The sequence below is a fragment of the Psammomys obesus genome, unplaced genomic scaffold (assembly GCF_907164565.1).
Source record: "Psammomys obesus unplaced genomic scaffold, mPsaObe1.curated_primary_1811, whole genome shotgun sequence".
Classification (NCBI taxonomy): Eukaryota; Metazoa; Chordata; class Mammalia; order Rodentia; family Muridae; genus Psammomys; species Psammomys obesus.
Window position 1 is genome coordinate 22,454,463 of NW_026596069.1, and position 23,791 is coordinate 22,478,253.

At 43.9% G+C, this 23,791-nt stretch overlaps 1 protein-coding gene and 1 pseudogene across 3 annotated transcripts in view; one reads left to right on the forward strand and one right to left on the reverse strand.

The window, feature by feature from the left end:
* The window catches only part of Osbpl1a (oxysterol binding protein like 1A), a 165,303-nt gene that overhangs the window by 131,905 nt on the left and 9,607 nt on the right, over positions 1–23,791 (forward strand). For all 3 annotated transcript variants that reach the window (XM_055625377.1, XM_055625379.1, XM_055625378.1), the window contains 4 exons: positions 8,799–8,874; positions 18,153–18,287; positions 19,874–19,971; positions 21,405–21,587. In XM_055625377.1, the coding sequence (XP_055481352.1) occupies positions 8,799–8,874; positions 18,153–18,287; positions 19,874–19,971; positions 21,405–21,587 (492 nt within the window). The remainder of the gene's footprint in view (positions 1–8,798; positions 8,875–18,152; positions 18,288–19,873; positions 19,972–21,404; positions 21,588–23,791) is intronic.
* On the reverse strand, positions 7,726–8,336 carry LOC129690112 (derlin-2-like; annotated as a pseudogene).

Here is a 23,791-nt window from a genome sequence, read left to right on the forward strand (position 1 = left end):
GTGTGTGTGTGTGTGTGTGTGTGTGTGTGTGTGTGTGTGTGTGTGTGATCACGTGTGATCGTGTGTGATCCATCTCTTTGAGAGATGGTCTGTTAGTGACCCTGGAATGGTCTGTCAGTAGCCCTGGCTTGGGCTAGCTGGGCAATGAGCGCCAAGGATTTACCTCTTTCTTCCTTCTTCCTCAACACAAGCTGAGGAGGCTACAGAGGTGTGCCGCTAGGCATGGTTCTCACCGGGGCGCTGAGGGTCTGAAATCAGCGCTGACGCTTGCACTTCACTGACTGTAGTGAAGTGAGCACTTGACTGACTGAACCGTCACCTAAGCTCCTCCATCATAATTGTTGAGAGAGGATCTCTAAACCTGGAGCTCACTATTTCAGCTAAACTGGCTAGCCAGAGAGTCCCTGGGATCCGCCTGTCTCCATCCCCCCACCCTCTTCTACCTCCAGCGCTGGGGATAGCTGTGCTAGCACCCAGCTTCAACAAAGCAGTGAGGGCATGAACTCAGGTTTTCATGCTGGCGCTGCAGGCCTTTTGACAACCAGCTCATCTCTTTAACCCTGTGTGTGTTCTTTAGAGACGAGTACTTCTTGGCTGGCACTGTTGTCCTTTCACATGAAGAGAGAGGTTCATACAGCATTTTTCTATCATCCTGCATGTCTTAGCTGGGACAAACAAAATAGAGCAAGAATTTCCTGCTGTGGGTTTGGGTAGTTTTCAAAGAACATTTACCTAATGATGAACTGAGAAAGCTTACCTGAACATCATTTCCCTTTTAGCTCTGTTTTTGAAGAATACATTTGTGAACTTTATTCCAAAATGAGCCATTTTACATTTGTGTGTGTGTGTGTGTGTGTGTGTGTGTGTGTAAACGAATTAAGACTTTATTGCTGTTGTAATTTACTCTGCACTGTCATGTAAAAATCTTCCATTTTATAAATGACTTTCTAATTTGGAAGCCATTTCAGTCAGGTCAGTAGGGATCAGAAATTAAAGATACAAGCAGTGTTCATTTAGATTTTGCTCCAGTTGGAATTTGAGAGACAAGATGAAGAACCTCTGCAGCTGAGAAGTGAAGTGTTAGCTGTTGACAGACATGCAGCGCCCCACGGGAACACACTGGCCCTCACGTGAGGCTGCAGCTGCAGATATGTGGGAATCTCATTTCTCTTGTTACCTCATTGTTAACCAGGAAGCTACCTGCAGTTGCTTCCCATCTGCAAAGGAAAAATTAGTTTTCTCTATTGGAGTCTTGCTGGGTGTATTAACTACACTTGAGGTTAGACCAAGTGCCCAGGAATAAATGGATCGACACAAAATGAACTCAGTGCTATTTTGTGAACTTTTTATTTCATATCGCTTTGTTTGGGCATCTGTCTTGGAAGTCTTTTACTTAAGTATTTTGGTTTCTGATTTTGTGTTATGGTTTCTGTGTGTGTTTGTGTATGAGATAGGGGCTGTTTCCTGAGGTTTTTGTTTCTGTATTGTTTGTTTATATTTTAAAGAGGGAAAGTGCATGGAGTTGGATGGGGAGGATCTAAGATGTTAGGGGAGGTGAAAAGCATAATCAGAATATATTGAATAAACATAATTTTTTTTCAGTAGAAAAAAGATAAGAAAAGAAAGAAATAGCCAAGGAAATAAACAAGCAAACCTCTAGTGGGGCCTGGAGACATGGCTCAGCAGTTAAGAGCATGCATAGTGCGGGCAGCCCATGAAATCACACAGCCCCAGGAGAGCGGCCATCATGCATCAGTTCACAGTGGAAATGGCCACCCTGTAGACAGGCCCACAGGACAGCCTGGGCTACAATTTCCCAGTTAAAATGCACTTCCCAGGTGATTCTAGCTTGTAAAGTTAGCAATTTAGCTGGCACAGTAAGAAATTGAGATCTAGTTTCATTCTTCTGCATGTAAATTCCCAGTTTTTCTGCTACCATTTTCTAAAAGTAAAGTTTTGATGTTTCTGTGCCTTAGATCTAGAGCTTCTGTTCTGTTGAAGTTCATTTCTATTTTTATTACAGTACCATGCTATTTTGTTACAGTGGCTTCTTTTTTTTAAACAATATTTGAAAATGTATACGTGTACATAATGTATCTTGATGATGTCCACCCCCTACTTCCCTGTTCTGATTCCTAGCCCTCCCCGTCTTATATACTTTTCTTTTGCTGTGCTGAGACACCATTACTAAGGCAGCTTATAAAAGAAAGTCTTAATTTAGGCTTACAGTTGCGGAGAGTTGGAGTCCACAAAGGCAGAATAGACATGGCAGCAGGAAGAGCTAAGAGCACACATCTTGATCGGCAGGTAGGCAGAGAGACACACACTGGGAGTGGAAGGAGTCTTTTGAACGCTTAAAGCCTGTCCCCAGTGGCATAACTCATCTAACAAAATACGTATCCTAATCCTTTCCAGTTTTCTAATCAGTTCTCAACTATGGACCAAGCATTTAAACATATGAACTGCTGGGAGCCACTCTCATTCAAACTACCATAGCCCTCAAGACAGCTTCCTCCCAACTTACAGTCCCCCTCACAATTGGTTTTATATATATATATATATATATATATATATAAATTCACCCCTGAGTCCAGTTAGTGTTTTCATATGTGCCTGGTGCGGGGACAGCTACTAGGGTGTGAGCAACCTTTTGGTGGCCACAGCCTCAAGGATAACCTCCCTTTCCCAGCTGTCAGGCACCCGTAATTTCCTAGCTGGGGTAGGTCCATGTGAATCCTTCCCCAACTCTGCTGGAATGTTGGCTGTGATGATTTGTGGATAACTATAGCTGCAGTGAGCTCCTGTGTGCCAGGGTCAAATCATATGAGCCTTTCACAGCACCTCTGCAGTGTTCTTTCTGTCCCGTCTGCTGTGATAGTCACTGAACCGTGGGTCAAGTTAGGTTAATATAAGTGTACCATCCATGGCTAAACATTCACGGTTCTTCTTCTCAGCACTCAGAACTGTTATAAATCACTGTAGGAACCACTTCCCAGTGTAGAACAGATGATCCCCTGAACAGAGTTGAGAGCAGCACACATGGGTTTAAAGACAAATGTTTGGAATGCAGTTTGACAATGGGCCCATTTAAGAAAAAACAAAACGATAGTAGGTGCTGTGCCAGGACCTGTGACACTCTCAGTCATAGGTTTTGCTTGTTTTAAACTGGGTTACAGCATAAGATACGAACTTCCTGTAGAACGTGCCCCAGATTCAACCAGAAAGTGGTTGACTACCCATGTCACAGCAAGGCCTTTACTGCATCTTGCTTAGCAGGACAGTGTGACAGCATGCAGGATCCAGTGCTGGACAAGACCACTGAGGCCTGTCTTTGCACACCCAGTGGTGTGCAAAGACCACTACATAGCGCTTCTAGCACAGTGAAAATTAGCCAACAGGAAGACAGTTCCTGTCAGCTCGTGATTGATTTCTCTATGTCTTGCAACCGAAGTGTGTGTTATTTTCAGCAATAGGAACTTAACAACTAGTTATACTAGCAGTCAAGAATAATGGACATTGTTTTGGCTAGCCCTGGGACGTCTTGTCTTTTGGCAGTGCGGAGATACAGCTGTTTGTTTTACATACTCATTGCAATGGTAATATATGTAGTTTGGAGACGGATTACTTTACAAATTGTACCACAAAATATAATCACCTTCCAGTAGGTAGTGAAGCAAGTATTTGCCATGTCCAACTAATGAAAAAGACAATGTAGTGCAGTGACAGCACCAGTGACTGCTGTAGAACCAGGTCTGTACTTTATAAAGAGCCATTGAAGCTGAGTTCTAAATTAGAAGTTGAACCTTGATTTCTAAGACGCTCTAATTGTGCTGGGCATTGTTTTTCTTAGTGTTTATGTAACTGCCAAGTAAGATGAACAAATTGTACAAGCTCTTGAACTGGGAGATTTGCTAAGGCCCTAAGTGAGCCAGTAGCAACAGTGCTATATAACTGGTTCCGTCCCAGATGTGCATTCATGCACCCTCACCCGAGTGTACTAGCATTTCAGTGTTTGCATGGCTGTACTCATGACATAGGCGTGTTCTTAGTGGCCCCTGAGAATTAGGGAATGCGTTTGAACAGATGACCCTCCCCATGCCCCTGTCCTAACTGAAGCTCCATTTTGCCCGTCTTATGTATCAACAGCATTATCATCTTGGAAAAAGGTCTCATGAGATGTGGTGATTTGTGCTTACCGTGGCAATCTGTGGAACACTAACTGGAAAGCAGTGGGTGTCTGCAGATGAATGAATCCTTGGCTGCAGTGAATTTTGGCTTGTGCCAAAATTAGGTTTCAGTGGTCCAAGTATGGGTCAAATCTGTACTCTGTCTGCCAGACTGTGGAGCAGGGCGATTGTGGTGGGACAAGAGAGACGACAGTACATCACAAAGATAAAACAAACTGAGGAGACTTCTCATTCAAAACCCTGATACTGTGTTGTTGTGTAGACAGTCATAACGTCTTCTGTGTGGTCCCAGACCGAGCCAGGCAGAACACTGTCAGCCCCTGGTACCATGTTTTTCCTTAGGCTGCAGGATAATGACCCTCAGATGGACTCCAGAGGAGAATAGCCTGTCTGTGCTCACTGCTGGGCCATTCTGACTCCTGCCTTGAGCTAACACCGCCACCCAGTAATGTAGGGGCTACCCTCACTTTTTCTTTACTCCTAATGGAAATTTTTATATACAGAAGTATATGATACAAATGTCCTAACTTCATCTACCTATATCTTTATTTAAATCTCACCCCTCCCTCTGCCTCATTGGCCTTGAGCGGGTTGTGAGCTGGCTTTTGTCCTGCTTGACTTTGCTTTCTTGAGCAGTTTGTTTCTTCTGCACAGTCTTCAGCAGAGTCGCTGGGGGACAGTGCATCCAGTGCAACGGCCACTGTGCCCGAGATGGGCAGTGTGGCCCAGACGGGGGCTCCCGCTCTGTTATATGCCTCTGTGCCTGCGTGGGCCGTGTGGCCAAGACGGGGGCTCCCACTCTGCTGTAGCGTTACAGGCTATAAGGCAGCAACAGGTATTCTCCACTGTACTCCCTTGTTTCATTATAGCGAATGTTCCCTCTGAGCTCATAGCTAAGTTGATGCTCTGGGAGTATAAAGTGTACTGCATGTAAAGACAATGTGTAAATTGTTTGCGCTGATGCATGTCCGAATGCTAATATTCTAGCTGCAGCACTTTCTCACCGAGTTAGCTTCCTCACTGCAGTAGCTGAATGCCTGGCATGACCTCACAAGGGCAAGCCACTCAACATGTGCAGAGGTGGAGGGGCGCTCACTGTGGTCCCACCTGTACCTGAGGAGCTATGGGCAGCTGATGGGAGGGAGAATCAGTTTTCTTCAGGGGCGTGTTCCCTGTTCCGCTGACCTTCTTCACATAGGTTAGTTACACCCATGCACATTTTGGCAGCACTGTTTTCAGACTTGGGATTATTTGGAGAGGGACATGAAGTAGGAAGAAAGACATGGTGGGGGCATTCTCAAGGAGCCGGAAGGTATATGAACAAAATAGGTTGTTTACATATATGCCATTCTCAATGAATAATGTTTTAAAATAATTTAAGTAAAACTTGAAGGAAGGTTTATTTGGTTCTTAGTGCCATAGGCCTCAGTCGTTGGTCCTTGGCGCCCTTGGTTCTGAGTCTTAGGACAGGACCAGGGACTCCATGTAGCCTTCAAAGGCATCCCCATTGCCTCCTTCCTCCACCTAAGCTCATCTTCTTAAATTTCCAGAATAAGAAGTGCTGCTGGCTCTGAGCTAGCTGTTCAGCAAAAAGGTCACCGAAGCATTCTATTCACCCCACAATAACAACCAAAATTAGTTTATTTCTTTCCTTCTCACTTGATTAACCTGGATCTTGCTACATTTGAAATTTGTGTAGTGTTTTCTGTGTTTATCTAAGCGGGATGGCTGCTCATCCTTGGCATCAGTGACATTCGGCAGATGACTCCGTGGGTCAGTCTTGCTCTCTTCGGGCTGCCCAGCACCACAGTACTCCTGGCCTTGCTTGATGCATATCAGCTTTCTGTGCTGTGCCTGATGCAGCCTGGACCAGAAACTCCTTCCTCACATGGATGGAATCTCTCTCCCCTCTAGGCCTGTCACTCTAACATCTGCATGCACCTGCAGTGTAATTCCTATTGGTTTGGGTACACATAAAACCAAATGCTTTCTAGAAGAGAAAATGTCTGCTAACAGACTTATACCATCCAGTTTATTCATAAACCCTTCTCCCCTCTGCTAGGCCCTGTGGCAGTCTAAAACCTGCCCTTCTGGAAATTTCCGTACTCATTGGCTCGAAGTCATGGATACACAGATTATGCAGGTGTCACATGCTCAGTGCTGTGGAGAAGAGTGAAAAGACAGGTTTGGGGAGGAGGTTGCAGGGTGTTTTGATGCTGTCACTCAAGCGCTGTACTCCAGGACTCCTGCTGTGCCTCCTGGCCCCTAACTGCCTGCTTCCTGTGTCCTTCTAGAATACGTTTCCTTTGTGACCGGTTAGACATGTTTTCTAGACACTTTTCTGCATAGCAATGTTGAGGAGACTGTTGAAAAATGGCACCAGATCTGGGTCTCAGTTTGTGTGGCTCTTGGGGCTATTTTGGCTGTGTGCCTCTCTGCACAGTCTGCCATTGCACCTGTCTTCCTGGCAGCCTTGGCAGCCTTAGACCATAGTCAACAACTCTGAGGTCATTGTTAAACCAAGACTTCTGCATAGCATATATCCTGTAGGCCAGTATTTGCTCATAGTTTCTGGCCAATTCTTAGCACAGTGTGGGCTGAATAAGGTTTGCACCTGGTTCTGCATGTTCCAGCCAGTCTGGATTAAGTGTTCCCACTCAGAATTACTTACACTTCTGCTCTGTAGTTTTGTATGGAATACATATTATTGCTGGTAATTGGCTTCCTCATAAATGAGTAATTAATATATTTCCACAAAATACCACAAAAGGATAAGTAGAGGCTATCCCAAGTGGGACTCCTAGTGGCAAACCTGTGGTGATTTCTAAATGGTTAATAATTACCAAGTTTGAAATTCCTTATCTTCTTCTCTGTTTATAAAAAAAAAAAAAAAAAAAGCCTCTCCTCTGAGAGCTTCTAATCCCAGCACTGCAGAGGCAGTGTCCTGGGCAAGTTAGAATGTATAATACAAGGCCTCCGCTTTACTTCCATTTTGATAATTTGTATTTTCTATTTTAATTTTTTTCTTTCTTTCCTTCTTTTTTTTTTTTTTGAGAGAGATGGAATTCAGTTTTATTTTGTCCTCTCTGAAATGTTCATTAACACCACGGACTTGTAGGAGGAAAAGCCCTGTCTTGAGCCACCAAGCTTGAGTACCACGTACTTGTTAGAGGCTGCAGGATATGTTTTTGCCTCCAAGAGTTTAGACTTTTAGTATCAGCAGAGGGAGGAGCCCCTGGCAAACTGCTGGACATGTCTTCTGTGTTAGTCAGTATACCAGTCCATAAAGCGTATCTCAAGTTGAAATCTGTCAAGCTGTCAAAAGTGTCTACACTTTTGCAACAAGAGATAAAAGAATCCCAATGGTCATTTCACTGAGTCTTTCTCAGATGGGTCTCGTAATGGCACAGCTGCTTTACCCTCGAAAGCGCTGGCCCTCACCCCTGGTGAAGCCTCCTGGCCACTCTTCAGGTAGAGGTAGTTGGGATCTTCATCTGCTATCAAAAATAAGCCCCAAAATATGGTGTTTTCAGAATTTTTATTTCACCAGCCTGATTGGGAAATATATCTTCCAAGAAAAAAGTATATGTGTCCAACTGCAATACCCAAAAGATCCACAGTAATCAAGTTCACCAACAAGGAGAACCCCATGAGTACCCAGGGCAGAAAGGGAGCCTGGAAGTTTAGAAGACTAAAGAAGTTCATGCGGATGTGGGTTCCTTAGGCTCCACACATATATTGTTGTAAAGGCCTGGCCTAAAAAAAACTAAGCTCACAAACAAACCAAAAAGAGTTTAAAAATCCACCAAAAAAGAACATAAATGCAAAGTCTGCTGTCAGAGCCTCCTTCTAGCACTCAACAGTAACGCTATAGAAAAATCATGTTAAAATTTTTTTTTAATTTAACTGGACCAAAAAATAAGAAATTGGTGATTAGACTCCATATTTGAAAGTGCTTAAAAATTAATTCAGGATGGAAGTATAACTGAAGGTGTGATCAGTCCCAACTGCATGGCCTCAGTGATGAGGAAGCAGGTGGTAGTGTAGGCAGCTGACCGGCAGGGTCTGCAAGTGCTCCCGCCGGAGGCTCTGGAGGCTGTCTTCCCCACCCACCGCGCCTGCCCCCTTTCCCCTTCTGCCAGCATTCATTTAATTCTCTAAGACGCTTCAGGCTCTAGGATGGCATTTTGTGTCCATCAGTTGGCTAGAGTGTTGTGGTTTGTTAGCTCACAATATGGCTGCTGGTTTTGAGTCAGGTAACAGAAGCAGATCTGCCAGCACACAAAAAGACATATGGGGGTTCTTTAGACGCGAGGCAATCTGTCCTTCTTCTGGGGACCAGGAAAGGAGATGGGATTATAATCACTGTAGTGCTGAAGACAAGGGTCCTGTTTATTTGCTCTGAGATTGTCAGGCTCTGAAAAGCAGTGAATGGGGATGGCCCTGTTGTGCCCTGTCTGTGACAGTGCTATTTTTGCAGTGGCTCTGTCCATGTGTGTGCCTACATTCAGGTCAGTGATAACATATTTTTCTTTCCAATGTCACAGGCATTAACTATGAACTCTTTTTTCTTTTCTTTTTCCTTTTTTTTTTTTTTTTTTTTTTCTCCAGAACAAGCCTGCCTTCACCTATGTTTTCCAGAAATGACTTCAGCATCTGGAGCATCCTCAGAAAATGCATTGGGATGGTGAGTCAACTTCTGTTTCTGTTTCCAGCTGCTACCTGCCTGATCGCACATCCTTAGGAAGGGAGTCTTGAGAAAAAGAACATAACCGTGTGGCCTAACAGTTGTGAAATACCCATGAGAGTAAAAAAATTCAGACTTACAGTAGGTTTCCCAGATAAGTCAGGGTCACTCTCTGCCATTTAAAGTGGGTTTTAAGTGACGTTCCTATAGGAAAATAAGGACATGCTTTTCCCCTGTGGCTCACCAAGTTGGTCTTTCCCAGACACCACCTCAGAGAGTCTCTCCAGGAACAGACCACACTAAGTAGACTCATTCAGCTTGGCTTCTGTGCAGGACCAGCCGTGACGCCCTGGCTCTGAGGGTGGGATGTTAAATGTATGGATCATGTCTGAGCTGCACTGTCAGGGCAGGGGAGTCTAGTGTGGGAGAGGGAGGACAGAGGCAGAAGTTCCTCCTGCATTGCCTCCTGGGTTCTCTTGAAGGTACAGGTCTGCTCCGCCACCGGATGCTAGGCCAGAAGTCTCTTCCTAGTATAGTCACCTAGGGTGATCCTAGCAGGACCACCAGGACTGGTGATTACTGAATAATGTGGGTGCCAGGGACTCAGCCTGACCATTGCCCTGTCAATGCTGCCATGCAGTGTGCCAACTGGATGCTCCAAGAACCTTCCCTGCACATGCGGTTCTGATGTGGAGTCTTTTTCAGCCACTCCTAGCTCTCCCACATTCTCCTCGTGTTCTTTTCCTCTGAGGTTGGGTACTGTTAACAGAGACTTCCAAAGTGCTCATCCTAGAAACAGTCCGTTGAAACCAGTGTCTTCTGAATCCATCACAGAATAACTCAGCAAAGCTTTGTGAAGCTGTAATTTCATGTCAGCCCTGCCACTCCTTGCGGTGAAACCTGAGCAGAGTGGCCTCCCGGGTCAAGTTGGGGTACTAGCTTACACTTAAGAGATGTGTGCAAAGATAAGTAACTTACACTAAATGTATAAATATCTGACAATAGAATAGTGCTCAAAACACAGGAGCCTTCTATCACCAGGAATGCCAGCTGAGAGTCAGAAACTGGGGCAAACATATGGCAAATATGTACTTAAGTAAGACGAGGATGATACACCCAACTAAGCTGCCTGCTAATGCAGGGTGCTTGTCACTGACTTTAACAATCTCTTTGTAACTGAGAATTCAAGACAAAATGTTTTTCTCTGCAATATTTCAGACCTTCAGGAGACAATACCTTTGTCATCTAATGTTTAGTTGTGTGTGTATGTGTGCTTATAAAATGAAAACTCTGGTAATGATAATCATGAAAATAATCAATCATGATAATCATGAGAATGATCACGATAATCATGGGAATGATTATCATTACCACAGTGATTTTTTTATAATGATTTCAACTCATTAAATTGATCTCATAACTTGCTGATAAACCAAAATTCATGGTTTGAAAAAACACTGTTCTGTGTTCTTATTAGAATCAATGCCACATCTGCCTTAAGACTATGTGGGAAAGGAGTTTGTATGAACACATCCTGTGTGGTTGGTCTTTCTGAATATGACAGAAAATGTAACTTTTTGTAAGTCTCTTATCTGAGCCTGTCTCCTGTCTTAGCAGATGTCAGGTGCTGAGGTGGTATCAGGTGGTAGATGTTTGCAGAAATGACCAACCATGTGCCTGTTTGTCTTTAGCAAGTTCCTGTCGACATTAGAACTGGTCTTTCTGAGTTAGGAGATGATATCACATTGGATCAAGCCTGTCACTTCTCTCCAGGACTTGGCTATGTTTTTATTTTTAGGTACAGAGCTACCTGTACAAATAAACACTTTGATAAATAAAGTAAAACAAATACAAACAGCTGTGTGAGTTGGTAGAGCTCTGTGGAGTGTTTTGAAACCTGTCTGTAGATCTGGCTGATGAAAGCGTGGACAGAGAGCTGCAAGGTGACCCTGCTGACATTCTAGATTGATTAATGTGGGCTTAAGGGACATCACCAGCATCTGCACTGTTCTACAGGTGCCGAGGATGGAAGGATTGCCTCTCCTAGGCAGCAGGAGGAGTCAGGAGGTGGAAGTGCTGGCCACCAGCAGAGGTGGAAGTAGAGATATCTATCCTGCAGAGTAGTGCGAACAAATGGTACTACTATAGCTAAGTTTGGATTTTTCTGCATAACTCACTCTCATATACACCTATTTCACCCTGTCCCAAAGAGAACAGGTCAAGACTTAGAAAACAGTAGTATTCACACATTTCGATATTCTTAAAGAATTTCTTTAAAAGTCTTTTACTTTGTGCCATGATTTTGTTACCGTTACTATCAATCGGAATTTGAAAAGTCATGTGCACGCCTTCAGCCGTCGTATTTCTTCTCTGAGCACTGGCAGTCTCTTTGTTTGGCAGTAAGATGTTGGTTTTGTGGTTAGTTGGTTTCTTTCTCGAAATGGGACCTTGGTATGCAGCCTAGGCTGGCTTTGAACTCTGAATCCGTCTGCCTCTGCCTGTTCTGGGGTTAGGAGCAGAGAAAATGTGCCTGCGTCCTGTCTGACCCATTCGCACTGCCCACACTGACCGAGTGTGAGTGCCTCAGGCACCAGCGTCACTGCTGAGCACTAATCTGAACTCCTCCCTAATTAGGGCGTGCTCACACAGTAATGTGTGGTGTAGTTGGAAATACAGGTTTTAAAACTCACAGGAGGCAAGGGTAGGCATTTCTGTGAACTGGAGGCCCGCCAGGGTTACACAGTGAGACTCTGTGTCCAAAACTAAGATGAAATAAGACCCACAGGAACTACGTGTGTGCTAGGAATGGTAGGGGTCTGACTTTGACGAGTAAGCAAAGTCCCTGTGTTGGCAGTTCAGGCACTTACACCCTGTACACAGGTACTACAGCACCTCCACAGCAGGGCTCGCTATCTCTCCTTCCCCTGCCCCTAGGACCCCATATTTTGCTTTGTTTCTAAGAAGTATAGAATCTCACATTTCTCACACCTATGTAGTCCTTCTTTTCCTTTTCCATTTTGTTTTAGATAGGATTTTGTTAGCAAATATGGGATTGATTACATTGCATGAAATGAACACTTTGTATAACTAGAATTCCATACAAATCTCTTTGTGATTAAAGCTTTCATTAAGCAGTGCCCAGCTTCCCAGCACTCCCATGGCACTGGCTCTTGGAAGCTCTTGCTCTATTGTCTTGTCCGAAGGTCTCCTTCATCCTCTGCCCCCTTCTCCTGTCCCTGGTTTCTGAGGCTTTGTCAGCAGGCTCACGTGTAGGTTTAGCTTTCGGAGTACTCATAGCCTACAGAAACCGGCCTCTGGGCCTGGGCACAGAGCCCTTGCCCTCACTGCAACCCTGTCTGCATTCCCTGTGTTCACGGCCCTGCCTCCGTAGTGTCTGATTATGGTAAGAGATGACAGAGGTCTGGTTTATGATGAATGGTGACTTTTAAAATGAAAATTCTGTAGTACTCTGTAGGGCTCTGTGGAGTCTACTACCACAGAGAGGTACTTGTTGCCATCATTTGTTGATCAAGTACACAAGCAAGGCACTTTCTAATAGTTCAAAAGCATAAAGCTCTACTTCCCTTAGTCTTAGTACTTCTAGTCTTTATTTCCTACAGAAATTAATTAAATTGCATTGAACTAATTTTTGTCTTTGAAAGTATTCTATTGATTACTTTGTATTTCACTGCAACAAAATGTATCTAAAATGAATGTTAACTTGGCTGTAAAGGTTTAACAGCTAAATGTTTCTTTGTGATATTTATGATTATAAATAGTATATCAGTGATAGCTGTATGGGTGAAACATTTGTATAATGTGAGCATAAAATGTAGAATGCTGTTTGTGTGTGTGTAACATGCCCTTGTTGCAGTTAGACTTGCACATCTGAATGACCATTTCCAACTGCAAAAATGAAAGTAAAATTTTAGGACAGTTGTTATTTTAATAGACAACAAGATTGAGAAACCCTTTGCACTTTAATAGACAGATGGGAGTAGGAGTTTGTGGGATTTTTAATATCTAGAATTGTCATTCAGTTCTTTGTCTCTTCTCAGATATATGCCAAAAAAATTGAGTGCATTATCAAAAATAATTTTATGATCTATAAGCTGACAAATCAATTAAGAATTATTTCATTGTTTTTAAAAATAAAACTTTGGAAAACTACCAAAGAGGGTGTGGGCCCCTCCTGTGACAGCTGGGGCCCTCATGGTTTGGGGGATGTCACAAGAGGCTTTCCCAGGGATCTCACATGTGCACAGTTCTTTGGCGCTGTATAAGGGATTAAAAACTTTAGTTTTCCCCCTAAGCATACCTTTGGCAATTTGTACTTTTTGACGAAATGGTTTTGTGTAACCTTGGTCTCTGAAATACGTGTTAGTGACTTTTCCACCACTATGACAAGTTACTGATAAAAACGATATGAGGGAGAAAAGCTTGGGCTTCCTGTTCAAGATGCTTTAGTGAAAGCTTGGCTGGACCCTTAAGAGGCTGGAGAGAGTAGCAGAGAAGGTTCTCATGGAGGGCAGCCAGAAAAGAGAGATGAGATGGGTCAGGGACAACCATCCTGCAAAGGACTCCCTCTTGGGAGCTGCTTTCTTTATCCAGGCATCATATCCCACCTCCTAAGTATGGCCACCAGGTTTGGAACCCACCAGTGAAGTCGCCTCTAGCTGCTTGTGTTCACCTGCCACTGAGCAAGCCTTCAACTCACAGCCACACCTCTCTCCCTCAAAACTGTGTGTTTACCTGACTAGCTGGAGAGGTGACAAGGTGGGAGCCCTGTGTGCTATAAACACTGGCTGATAGAACAACTAAGTAGTAAAGTGAAACTTGACACACACACACCCATCTTCCTAGCAGCATGATCTGAAATCAGCGTCTTCTAGAAGAACTGTCAGGAGTCACTCTGCTGGTACACAATTCCATAGCTCCTGGGGTGCAGCGGATGAGTGGTGCCTGGGATAAAGAGGCTGCTCCTTCATATGAAGCTCTGAGGGCTTTCACACACAAAAAAATGTTTACAGTAATGCATGGTGTATATGGGTGTTTACAGTAATTCCAGGTGAGGGTGTGTGTCTTGTATTTTCACTTTGTAAGTGGTACACATGAAAGGGGACCCCTGGGGGGTCACCTAGCCCAGGTGCTGCCCCAGGCCTGCTGGAGCTGAGGAGACAGTATCCATGGAGTGAGCTATCAAAACAAATGGCACGAGAAGACTGGGGTTGACAGGCCCAGCTAGAGCCACCCTCATCCTTTCACATCCCGTCCTATCTTTGCCCAGCCAGCTCATAGCACATTGCAGCTCAGACACCATGCCCCAGTCACTTAATTTTATTCATTTTTTCCTTTAGCCTTTCCTGTGTTTTCTGTGCCATTTTCCTGTTGATATTACTAAGGTGCCCTGTGCAGTTGGCTTAACACCCAGATACATGTCACTCTCTTGCCTGGCTAGCTCTATCTCAGTGCATGTCTTCCATGCAGCCTTCACATGTCTGTGAGGGTCGAGGCCGGGCTCAGATGCCACCAGAACAGCAGTCTGTCTCCAGAGTGCCATGCAGTGCTCTAGCTTACTGCTCAGGGCACTGCTGATTGTGCATTCAGTCGCTAAGGCCATCTTACCTAATGACAGACTACTAAACACATGAACGACTTCTTGACAGGAGTGGGGAATGACTGAGTGGCACTACATTAGAACATGGCAGTTGACCCTTCAAGGCCTTAAATGTAAGGAACATGTCATCGCCACAGTCTTCATAGCTGTGGGAAGCAAAGGCGGCATGGAGGAAGGATCCAAGGACAGCTTCACGTTGCATCTTCTTCCTCCTAAGGAACATCCAAAATGGCTGCCCCATCCCCCAACTGTTAGTGGAGAACTCAGAAGCCCATGGAGTGCTCAGGTCACAGCCTGCTCATGAGTGGCTGCCTGGGTAACAGGGGAGAAGACCTACTCAAAAACCTAAGGTTTCTCTTCATAATCCACATCTTAGCCATTTGCACATTTAGGTGTCAAGATGGTAGACTTTCTGCTTAGAAAATATTTTTCTCTTCAGCTGAGCTCAAACTAGCCTTGCTTGTGTATGGTGCTAGGCTGAGGAAAGAGCCTGCTTTCTTTCTTTCTTTACAGTTTGTCAGCTGATGAGCAATTCCAATTAGAAGTTTTTGTTTTTTGTTTTTTGTGTTTTTTCTTTTCAGTTGCGTCATTGCTTGCTATTAATTTGCGTGGATAATTTTAAACTTTGTTTTAGCTGGGTCACAAGGTAGAGTTGCCCGAAATAAATAGTTAATTTTTCCAGCTGACTTCAGCTCAGTGATAAAACTGTTCCAGCTAATGTTTCTTCCTGAAGCTTGATCTTTGGGATACATGTTTTCCTGTCTCTGGGACATACACACATGCTGATTTGTTTATACAATAGCTAGAGGATGCCACAACAGGTTTGCTGGATTAGAAGCAGCAGTATATTTGAATCACCAAGGACTAGGAGGGATGGAGGGCAAAGGTACATTGCATCACTGTTTCTTATTATCTACTTAAGCATTGTAAGTTTTGGAAACCAAAATAAGTGTAAGATTATTTTTAATTAATTTCAGACAGTGAAGGAAATAAATTTGCCGGCCAGTCGGCAAGCTTTAAAATAGCTTGCTGTGTGCTCTTGAGAGTTCAGGGCTGTCGTAACCATCTGGACTAGGAGCACACATTTCCATTTCCCCTCCCCCACCCCTGTGTATGTGTATGTGTGTGCCTACCAAAGAAAGAATTTGGATGTCCTGTTCTATTATTTCCTGCCATATTCATTTGAGACAAGGTTTTCTCACTGAACCTGGAGCTACACTGGCAGCCAGCGAGCCCCTGACCCTCCTGTCTGTGACCTCCACAGCGCTGGGTTTCAAGCATGTGCCCAACCACATCTGGCTTTTTACATGGGTGTGAACTCAAATCATCTTTTGAGGGACTCCCTGCAGGAGTCAGACAGGGAAGCAAACCTTACGAAGAGATAAGAATGAAAGCCCAGTGCAGACTGACTTTGTCAACCTGGATGAGACTCCAGGGAGTCTAACGCCAGGTGGTTCGTGGTCAGCATACCAAAACACAGCACAGTTTGGGGGAAAGGCAACAGTCAGTCCAATAAGTCCAGTTCCAGGTACACAATAAAGCTTAAGATCTGACTACACAGAAACTCCTTTACAAAGTAAATATGGACATGAGGGCGGGTTCTATAGCTAAAAGGCCTAGAATCTAGTGCGGTCTCCAACCAATAAAACAGCATAAAGGTCAGCAGGCCATAAAGTATAGTCATCTCTCCTAAGGATGGATAATGACCTAGGAAGGAAAGAGTCTGGAATAGTCATCCTGAGGAATTAGGTGAGGTCTGTCCCTCTGTTGTTTGTTAGCTACCTCCATCCTCAGCTTTCTGGATGGAGTGCAGATATGTGGTTTTTATCTCCTCCATTGAGGAGATGCCCCTTGGGATTAACATTCCTGGTTCCCTTAGTGCTTCTCTGTGAGCACAAGACCCTCTGTGCTTGTGTAACAAACGCCCTAAACCACTGAGCCATCACACCAGCCCTATGTTTTACTTTTATACCAAGAATACCAAATGTTATACCCTTTTAAATGTAAATATATTTCCAAGTGGAAGAGGAGCCTGGCACATCTTAATTAAAACAAGCCTTGGTAGTTCTACTGTCCCTCACTTATCCCCAACAGCAACTCTGGGTTTAATAAGATCCTGGCTATGCACAGCTGAATCTTCTTTTCTTTCTTGCAGATTCCTTTTCTTCCTCATCTCCCTAGTGAGGCAGCACGAATATTCTCTTTAATACATTAAGCTGCTGCTTGTCTATTGTGCATTTTCTGGCTGTTTTTAAATGCAGTTGATGACAGTTTTGTGAAGGGTGTGTGTAATTTTAATTGTACAGGCCAGTAAGAAGCAGATGTAAGGGGGAGGCAGAGTCAAGTCTGGTGACATTCTTCCTGGACTGCACCTAGGACTGTTCACCTGGCTGAAGACTTTGTAAGGGACCGGATTGCCAAGGGAAAGGTGGATAGTGGTAGGAAGAGTTTGGAAAGGTCATTGAGCATTCTACACTACAAAGATGAGTTTGTCACATAATGACTGTTGGAAAGTACCCTGTGATGATCCTTGCTGGCAGTACAATGGTAAACAGGGTTAAAAGGTGGCACTTCCATGTTAGAGAGCCTTGTCCAGCCTGTGAGTGGGCTGAGAGAATGTAAAACCATTTTTTTAAATAGAGCTAGCCTTCTGAAGTCAGCCCACATTTAGGGGAGGTTTCTGTGCTCAGCAAAGCTCAGAGTCAGCTGAACATGGCCTCAAATTTAGAAATTACCTATAAACATGGTGTATATGACTAGATGGATGAGAGGCAGCCAGTCAGTTCTTTGGCTTAAGGTACCTTCTCTGAAGCGTGATGACCTGTTGATCCCAGAACCCACATGGTGGGAGAAGAGAGCCAACTCCTACCTCCTCGTGCATACTGTGGCACACATACATCTACATATATACCACTACACAGATAGATAGATGATAGATAGACGATAGAAAGATAGATAGATAGATAGATAGATAGATAGATAGATAGACAGACAGACAGACAGACAGACAGACAGATAAGGTTTTTTAAAAGATGGGCTTAGGTGCATTGAGATCTTCATGAGTTTATTTGAGCTGACAGTGATTCATGACTCAGGCAGCCTTGGGCCTCAGCTGGTCAGTATCCATGAAAAGTGTTGGAGGGAAAATTACTGAAGGTTGTCCTTGCTGGAGAGAGACAAAGAAAACAGAGTTGATTGATTAAAGTGGAGAGCTGTTTGTTAGTGGTTCTCTTGGCAGTTTCTGATTGGCTTAGGTTTACTTACATAATAACTCAAGGAGCCAGAACCACCTCTGCTCCCGCTGGTTAGCTTGTTGTTTGAGTATCAATATGAAGATGGTTTTCATGTCCCCACCACCTTTATCAACTTCCTTGTGCTGATCTGAGATAGAGTTACCACTGCTGTCAGCTCATGCTTATTACTAAATTGTGTATTCTATGAAGCCAGGAACAATGCTTGGGTGTCTGTATTTTCTTGTACTTCTAGATAGTCCATAATATAAGGTATTTGAAAAGAATTATGCAACTGGGCTGGTTTTAATTAGGTTTCTTGAGTTCGGCTTTTTTGTTGCTTCTTTTTCCGGAACACGTTATGTAAAGCAGCAGCAGATACATTGGCTGTGTATAACATTCATATAACAGTTTCCATTTCTTCCTAATAGGAACTGTCCAAGATCACAATGCCAGTCATATTTAATGAGCCTCTGAGCTTCCTTCAGCGGCTAACTGAGTACATGGAGCACACTTACCTCATCCACAAAGCCAGCTCATCTTTCGACCCTGTGCAAAGGATGCAGGTACGTGGCAAGCGGCCACTGGGAGAGGCGGGAATCTCAGAGACTCGTCTCTGACCTCCTCCCCCAACCTACCCACAGGCACACATATTCATGCACATGCAAACATGGCACAGATGTCCACACACGTCTGCTGCTGTGCAGCCCAGCTGGGGATAGGATATTCTCAAAGCTTAAGAGTCCTTTGCATCCAGTGCCCCTGCCATCCTCTGGGGATTGTCACTGTGGTGAAGACTGATGGGAATTTCAGGAACCACAGGTCCCACAACTTTACTTGGCTATTGGAAGCTCTTTCCAAGTGTTCAGTTGTAGAAAGTAGCATGTGATAATTGGGATAATTGGCATTTCTTATTTCAAACTTTATTGAGGATCTTCTCAAAAAGGATGAACATAGTCACAAACAGAGGTTTATGCCGAATGAATGGTCCAGTATGCATATTCATCAGGGCTCAAGTAACAAGAAATTGAACTTTTTAATTTTCAAAATAAAAGATGTTTGCATGATGTACATAGATGGTAAAACACAGGCCAAGTACAGTAGATACAGGGCTCTTCTGGATAAAGCAGTCTTGTTCTTTCATGTACATAAATAGTTTTTAACTTCATTGGTATCTTAGCCAGGGTTTCTATTGCTGTGATAGAACACCATGTCAGTAAAAATCTTGAAAAGGAAAGGGCTTATTTCAGCTTACAGTTCCATATCATAGTTGATCATTAAGGGCAAGTATGGTAGGAATCTGGAGGCAGAAGCTGATGCAGAGGCCATGGATGAATGATGCTTACTGGCTTGCTCCTTGTGGCTTTCTCAGCCTGCTTTCTTGTAGGACTCGAGACCACAGCCTAGGCATGGTCTCACTCACCATGGACTAGGCCTTCCCCATCAATTGTCAATCAAGAAAATGTACCAGTAGGGACATTTTCTCATTTGAGGTTCTCTCTTCCCAAATGACTCTAGCTTGTGTCATGTTGACATAAAACTTAATCAACAAAATTGGCTTTTACACCAATTAAGTTGTTCAGTTTTACAGCTCTCTTTCTCAATTCTAAAAGTATAGTTTTAACTGAATGCGTAGATTTTTCTTTGTCATCATTCTATGAATGAAGTAACAATTTTTACATTGTGTTGATTTAATTACTAACTAGGAGATATGTGATGTATATAAAAGGGGGTGAGTGTAAGTTAAAAGCAGGTGCTGTGCCATTTCATGAGGCTTGAACATCCACAGAGTTTGACATCTGGGGTGTGTGTTAGGGCTAGTCCCTCTCAAATACTGAGAGACAGTTGTGACTTAAAGTTTTTAAAATGTCAACATATTAGAAGTAACTGACTTAAAGGGTTTTTGAAAGTCCTTGGCAGAATTATAGCACTCACAGATATCATAAAAGCGGTGTCTGTGCATCACACTGTAGGAGGAGATCAGGGACTTTGTCATGATTGTACAAGCTTTCACGGTGACTTTAGAAAGTCATATTAACAGTCCAAACTAATCAAGCCTCTCAGTAATTTTGTCAGTCATTGTCTTCTGTGCAACTTCGGTTCCTGAGAGGCAGGAATGAAGGCTGCTAACCTTTCTGCTGCTCTGTTCCAGTGTGTGGCTGCCTTTGCTGTGTCTGCTGTTGCTTCTCAGTGGGAGCGCACTGGAAAGCCCTTCAACCCACTTCTGGGAGAGACTTACGAATTAGTTCGGTGAGGTTTTTTACTCTATTCTAGACAGCTGTTGAATGTGTGTGACTTACATAGATTTCTCAATGAAGAAAGAGGAGTATTTTGAGCATCCCTAAACAACCATTTGTAACTGGAGCACACTAATTATTTTGATGTCCATGTCTATGAAACTTCAGAAACTGTCAAAAAAATATAAAACAGACATGCAATATGCCATCATAAAAAACAATTACAAGGATTTCAGTGTTCTTTATCTTTCAGATTAACTATCCTCCATTTTTAGGTAGATCACATGACATGATCAGGTTTTAGGGTTTCTACTGCTGTGCTAAAACACAATGACCAAAATCGGCTCGAGGAGAAAAGGGTTTATTTAGTTTACACTTCCACATCACAGTCTGCCACTGAAGAAAGTCAGGTCTCTTAAGTTAGTGTTATTATTGCTATGATGAAACACCATGACCAAAAACAACTTGTGGAGAAGACAGTCTGTTTCACTCACAGTTCATCATCAAATGGCAGTGAGGACAGGAACTCACACAGGACAGGAACCTGGAGGCAGGAGCTGATGCAGAGGCCATGGAGGGGTGCTGCTTACTGGCTTGCTCCTCATGGCTTGCTCAGCCTGCTTTCTTACAGAACCCAGGACCCTTCCCCATCAATCACTAATTAAGAAAGTACCCTGTACGCTCTGCTAAAGGTCAGTCTTATGCAGGCATTTTCTCAATTGAGGTTCTCCACTCTCAGATGACTTCAGCTTGTGTCAAGTTGACATAAAACTAGCCAGCACACTGGGCAGAAACTCAAAATAGGAACCTAGAGGCTGGAACTGAAAAAGACCACAGACAAGTACAGCTTACTGGTTTGCTTGCTCATCCTGCCTTCTTAAGCTACCCAGGACCACCTCCTGCAGGGGCAGCACCGCCCACAGTGAGCAGGTCTGCGGGGCTCCCACAGCCATCATTCATCAGGAAGCTAGCCTGCAGACTTGCCTACAGACCAGGGTTATGGAGGCGGCTGCAGTCGGGAAGACAGTCAGGAGGTGAATCCACCTATTAAACAAACCAGCCCCCAGTGAGCCACTTCATCCATTAAGACTCCGCCCCCTAGAGCTCCCACAGCCTTCCAAAACAGTGCCACCAGCTGGGGACCAAGGTTTCCAAAAGAAAAGCATGTGAGGGGACATTTCACATTCAAATCATGGTCATAAGATTTATGCAAATCACCCAAATTCATATGAATGTTTACTTTAATACATACAAGCAGCTCTCTTTCCAGCGGCATTGGGCAAAGTAAGTTAGGGGATATTTGCATCATTACTCTGTTAGGTTGTACTGTAAATAAGTGTGATATTAAATATTGTTTTTCTTCATTGAACTTTTTTCTAAATATTTTAACGATGTGATGACAATTAGCTGCAATGATGCGTTTTTCTTCTTTCCTCTACTCTGAAGAGACGACCTTGGATTTAGGCTCATTTCAGAACAGGTCAGCCATCACCCCCCAGTTAGCGCATTCCACGCAGAAGGACTAAACAATGATTTCATCTTCCATGGCTCCATTTACCCCAAACTGAAGTTCTGGGGTAAGAGTGTAGAAGCAGAGCCTAAAGGAACCATCACCTTGGAGCTTTTGGAGTAAGTACTTGAGAGCCATTCTCTCTTGTGAATCCCTGCCTGTGTGCCTGTGTGTCTGCCCGTGCTACTCCAGTCAAGAAGCATGAATGAAACAGTGTTAAGTGTACACTTCCTGCCCTCAAATGAAAGCCTTTGTAAAGCAAGCCCATAGCCACTCTTAACCAGGCTGCTCTGGGTAAAAAAGTTTCCATGGTGTTGAATGTGTGTGGACCAGTTGTAAGATAGGTGGGGTTAACAGTTCTTACAAAACTAGCTGGCTGGAGATCTCAGAGCCCATGTTTTGTTTAAAAGATCCTTTAATTAAAGCACCCTGAAAAAAAATGAAGTGGCAGTTGTGTGACATGTTAGACATTAGGTTAGTTGGGAGCTCTCTTTTGCAGGACTAACTTTAAAGTCTAAGGCAATTCTAAAACTTCATATGTACTCTACTCCTCCCCCACCCCCACCTGCTGAATGGAGCTAGAAACCCTGGGCAAGAGCCACAAACCAACATTCTAGGACTCTGAATAGAATGTTTGTAAGGACAGGCAGTACAAACAACAGATTGGAAAGAAAAGTCAAACCCTCAAGACCAGCTTGGCAGTAAGATTCCTGGTTTTATATTTTTCTCCTTGTTAAGAGTCTGAGCAGCAAATTGCAAAATGGCATTAGGGGCAGACTGGAGAGGCTCCGGGAGACCCTCTTCTCTCTGTAGGGCTCCCCGAAGGGCCCCACATTGGGAGGATTGGAAGGCCTGCTTCTTTGACCTCCTAGCCTTTCCCAAAGCAAGCGCCAGGTCCTCTGGTGCTCCAGAGTAGGTGCTGCAACTCCAGCTACAGTAGCTGAAACTGAGAAAACTCAGCGGTCAGGCACTGGGTAAAGGTGCAAGCCCAACCGTACTGTCCCAGAGGCAGGTCCAGCTATCAGAAATAGAGCCAAAGCCCAGTTTAAGGGCAGAGGTGGTGTCCTGAAGCACAGAAGGAAGGGACCTTCAAAACCAATCCTTACACTTGGCATTCAGCCCAGATGGTACACCAAGGGCATTGAGATCTGAGCACTGGATGGCCATAGGCCAAGATCCTGCATAGCAGTGGGGGATGGATCTGAGGAGCCTACAAAGGCTTTGAATCAAAGCCCACAGAAGGAGAGTTAGGGCTCATGCTGTGGCATCATATTAATTGCCTTCCATCAAAACAGAAGTCAGTACTCTCCAGATTTAAAGAGAACAATAAATCACCCCAAACTCAAATATCCAGAAGATAATTCAGACTATTTGGCTTTACTAAGAAACTAAAAAAAAAGCAACTCAGCAGCTCACAGTGAAAGGGCAATCAACAGCCTCTAACCCCAGGCTGACCCAATGTTGTACTGAAATTTGCATCAGAGCTAGAAGTAGCTATCACTGCTGTTGCTGGGATAAAGGTGAACACTCAGATAAACAGAAGGGTATTCTAGCAAAGAAACTGAGGTATTTTGAGACATTTTAGTACTGAAAAACATAGCAAGAAAAACCCAGTAACCAGGACAGGCTCAGGAGCAGCATGAAGTCAGTGGGAGGTGGAGGGGCTGGGAACCGAGACTACCATGATAGGGGAATAAGTCAGCCATGATGCTGATTCTTCCCATTGACCTACAAGTGGTCTCCACAAAGTCTATCAGAGTCTGATGATGATGATGATGATGATGATGATGATGATGATGATGTGTGCGTGTGTGTGATGCATGTGTATTCCTGTTGACCTGTTCATGTGCATGTATGTGAAGGCTATCATCGTCAGTTATCTTCCCTGATCACTCTCTGCTTTATATATTTAGGCAGGGTTCCCCCATTTGAACCCAGACCTCACTGATTTAGTTGATCTAGTCAGCCAGCATACCCTGGGGCTGCCTCATCTCTGCCTCCTGCATGTGAGGATAACAGGAAGGCCGTTCCCGACTGGCCTTTTTGTCGGTGCTGGGAAGCAGACTCTGGTACTTATTCATCTAAGGCAAATGACTTTGAGCTTTCTCCTAAGCCCTGTGTGATTTTTTTTTTTTTTGTAGGCATAAAGGAGTTGATTCTAAATTGATATGGAAAGGGAAGTGAAATAGAACAACTAAAACTACTGACAATTTTGAAAAGGAGCAAAAGAACTAAGATGCTCTGAGGTGACCAGATTTACAGCTATCCTGAGACATATCGCCTGGTGTTAAGCAGGGAGGAGAGTCTGGAAATGGGCTCCATA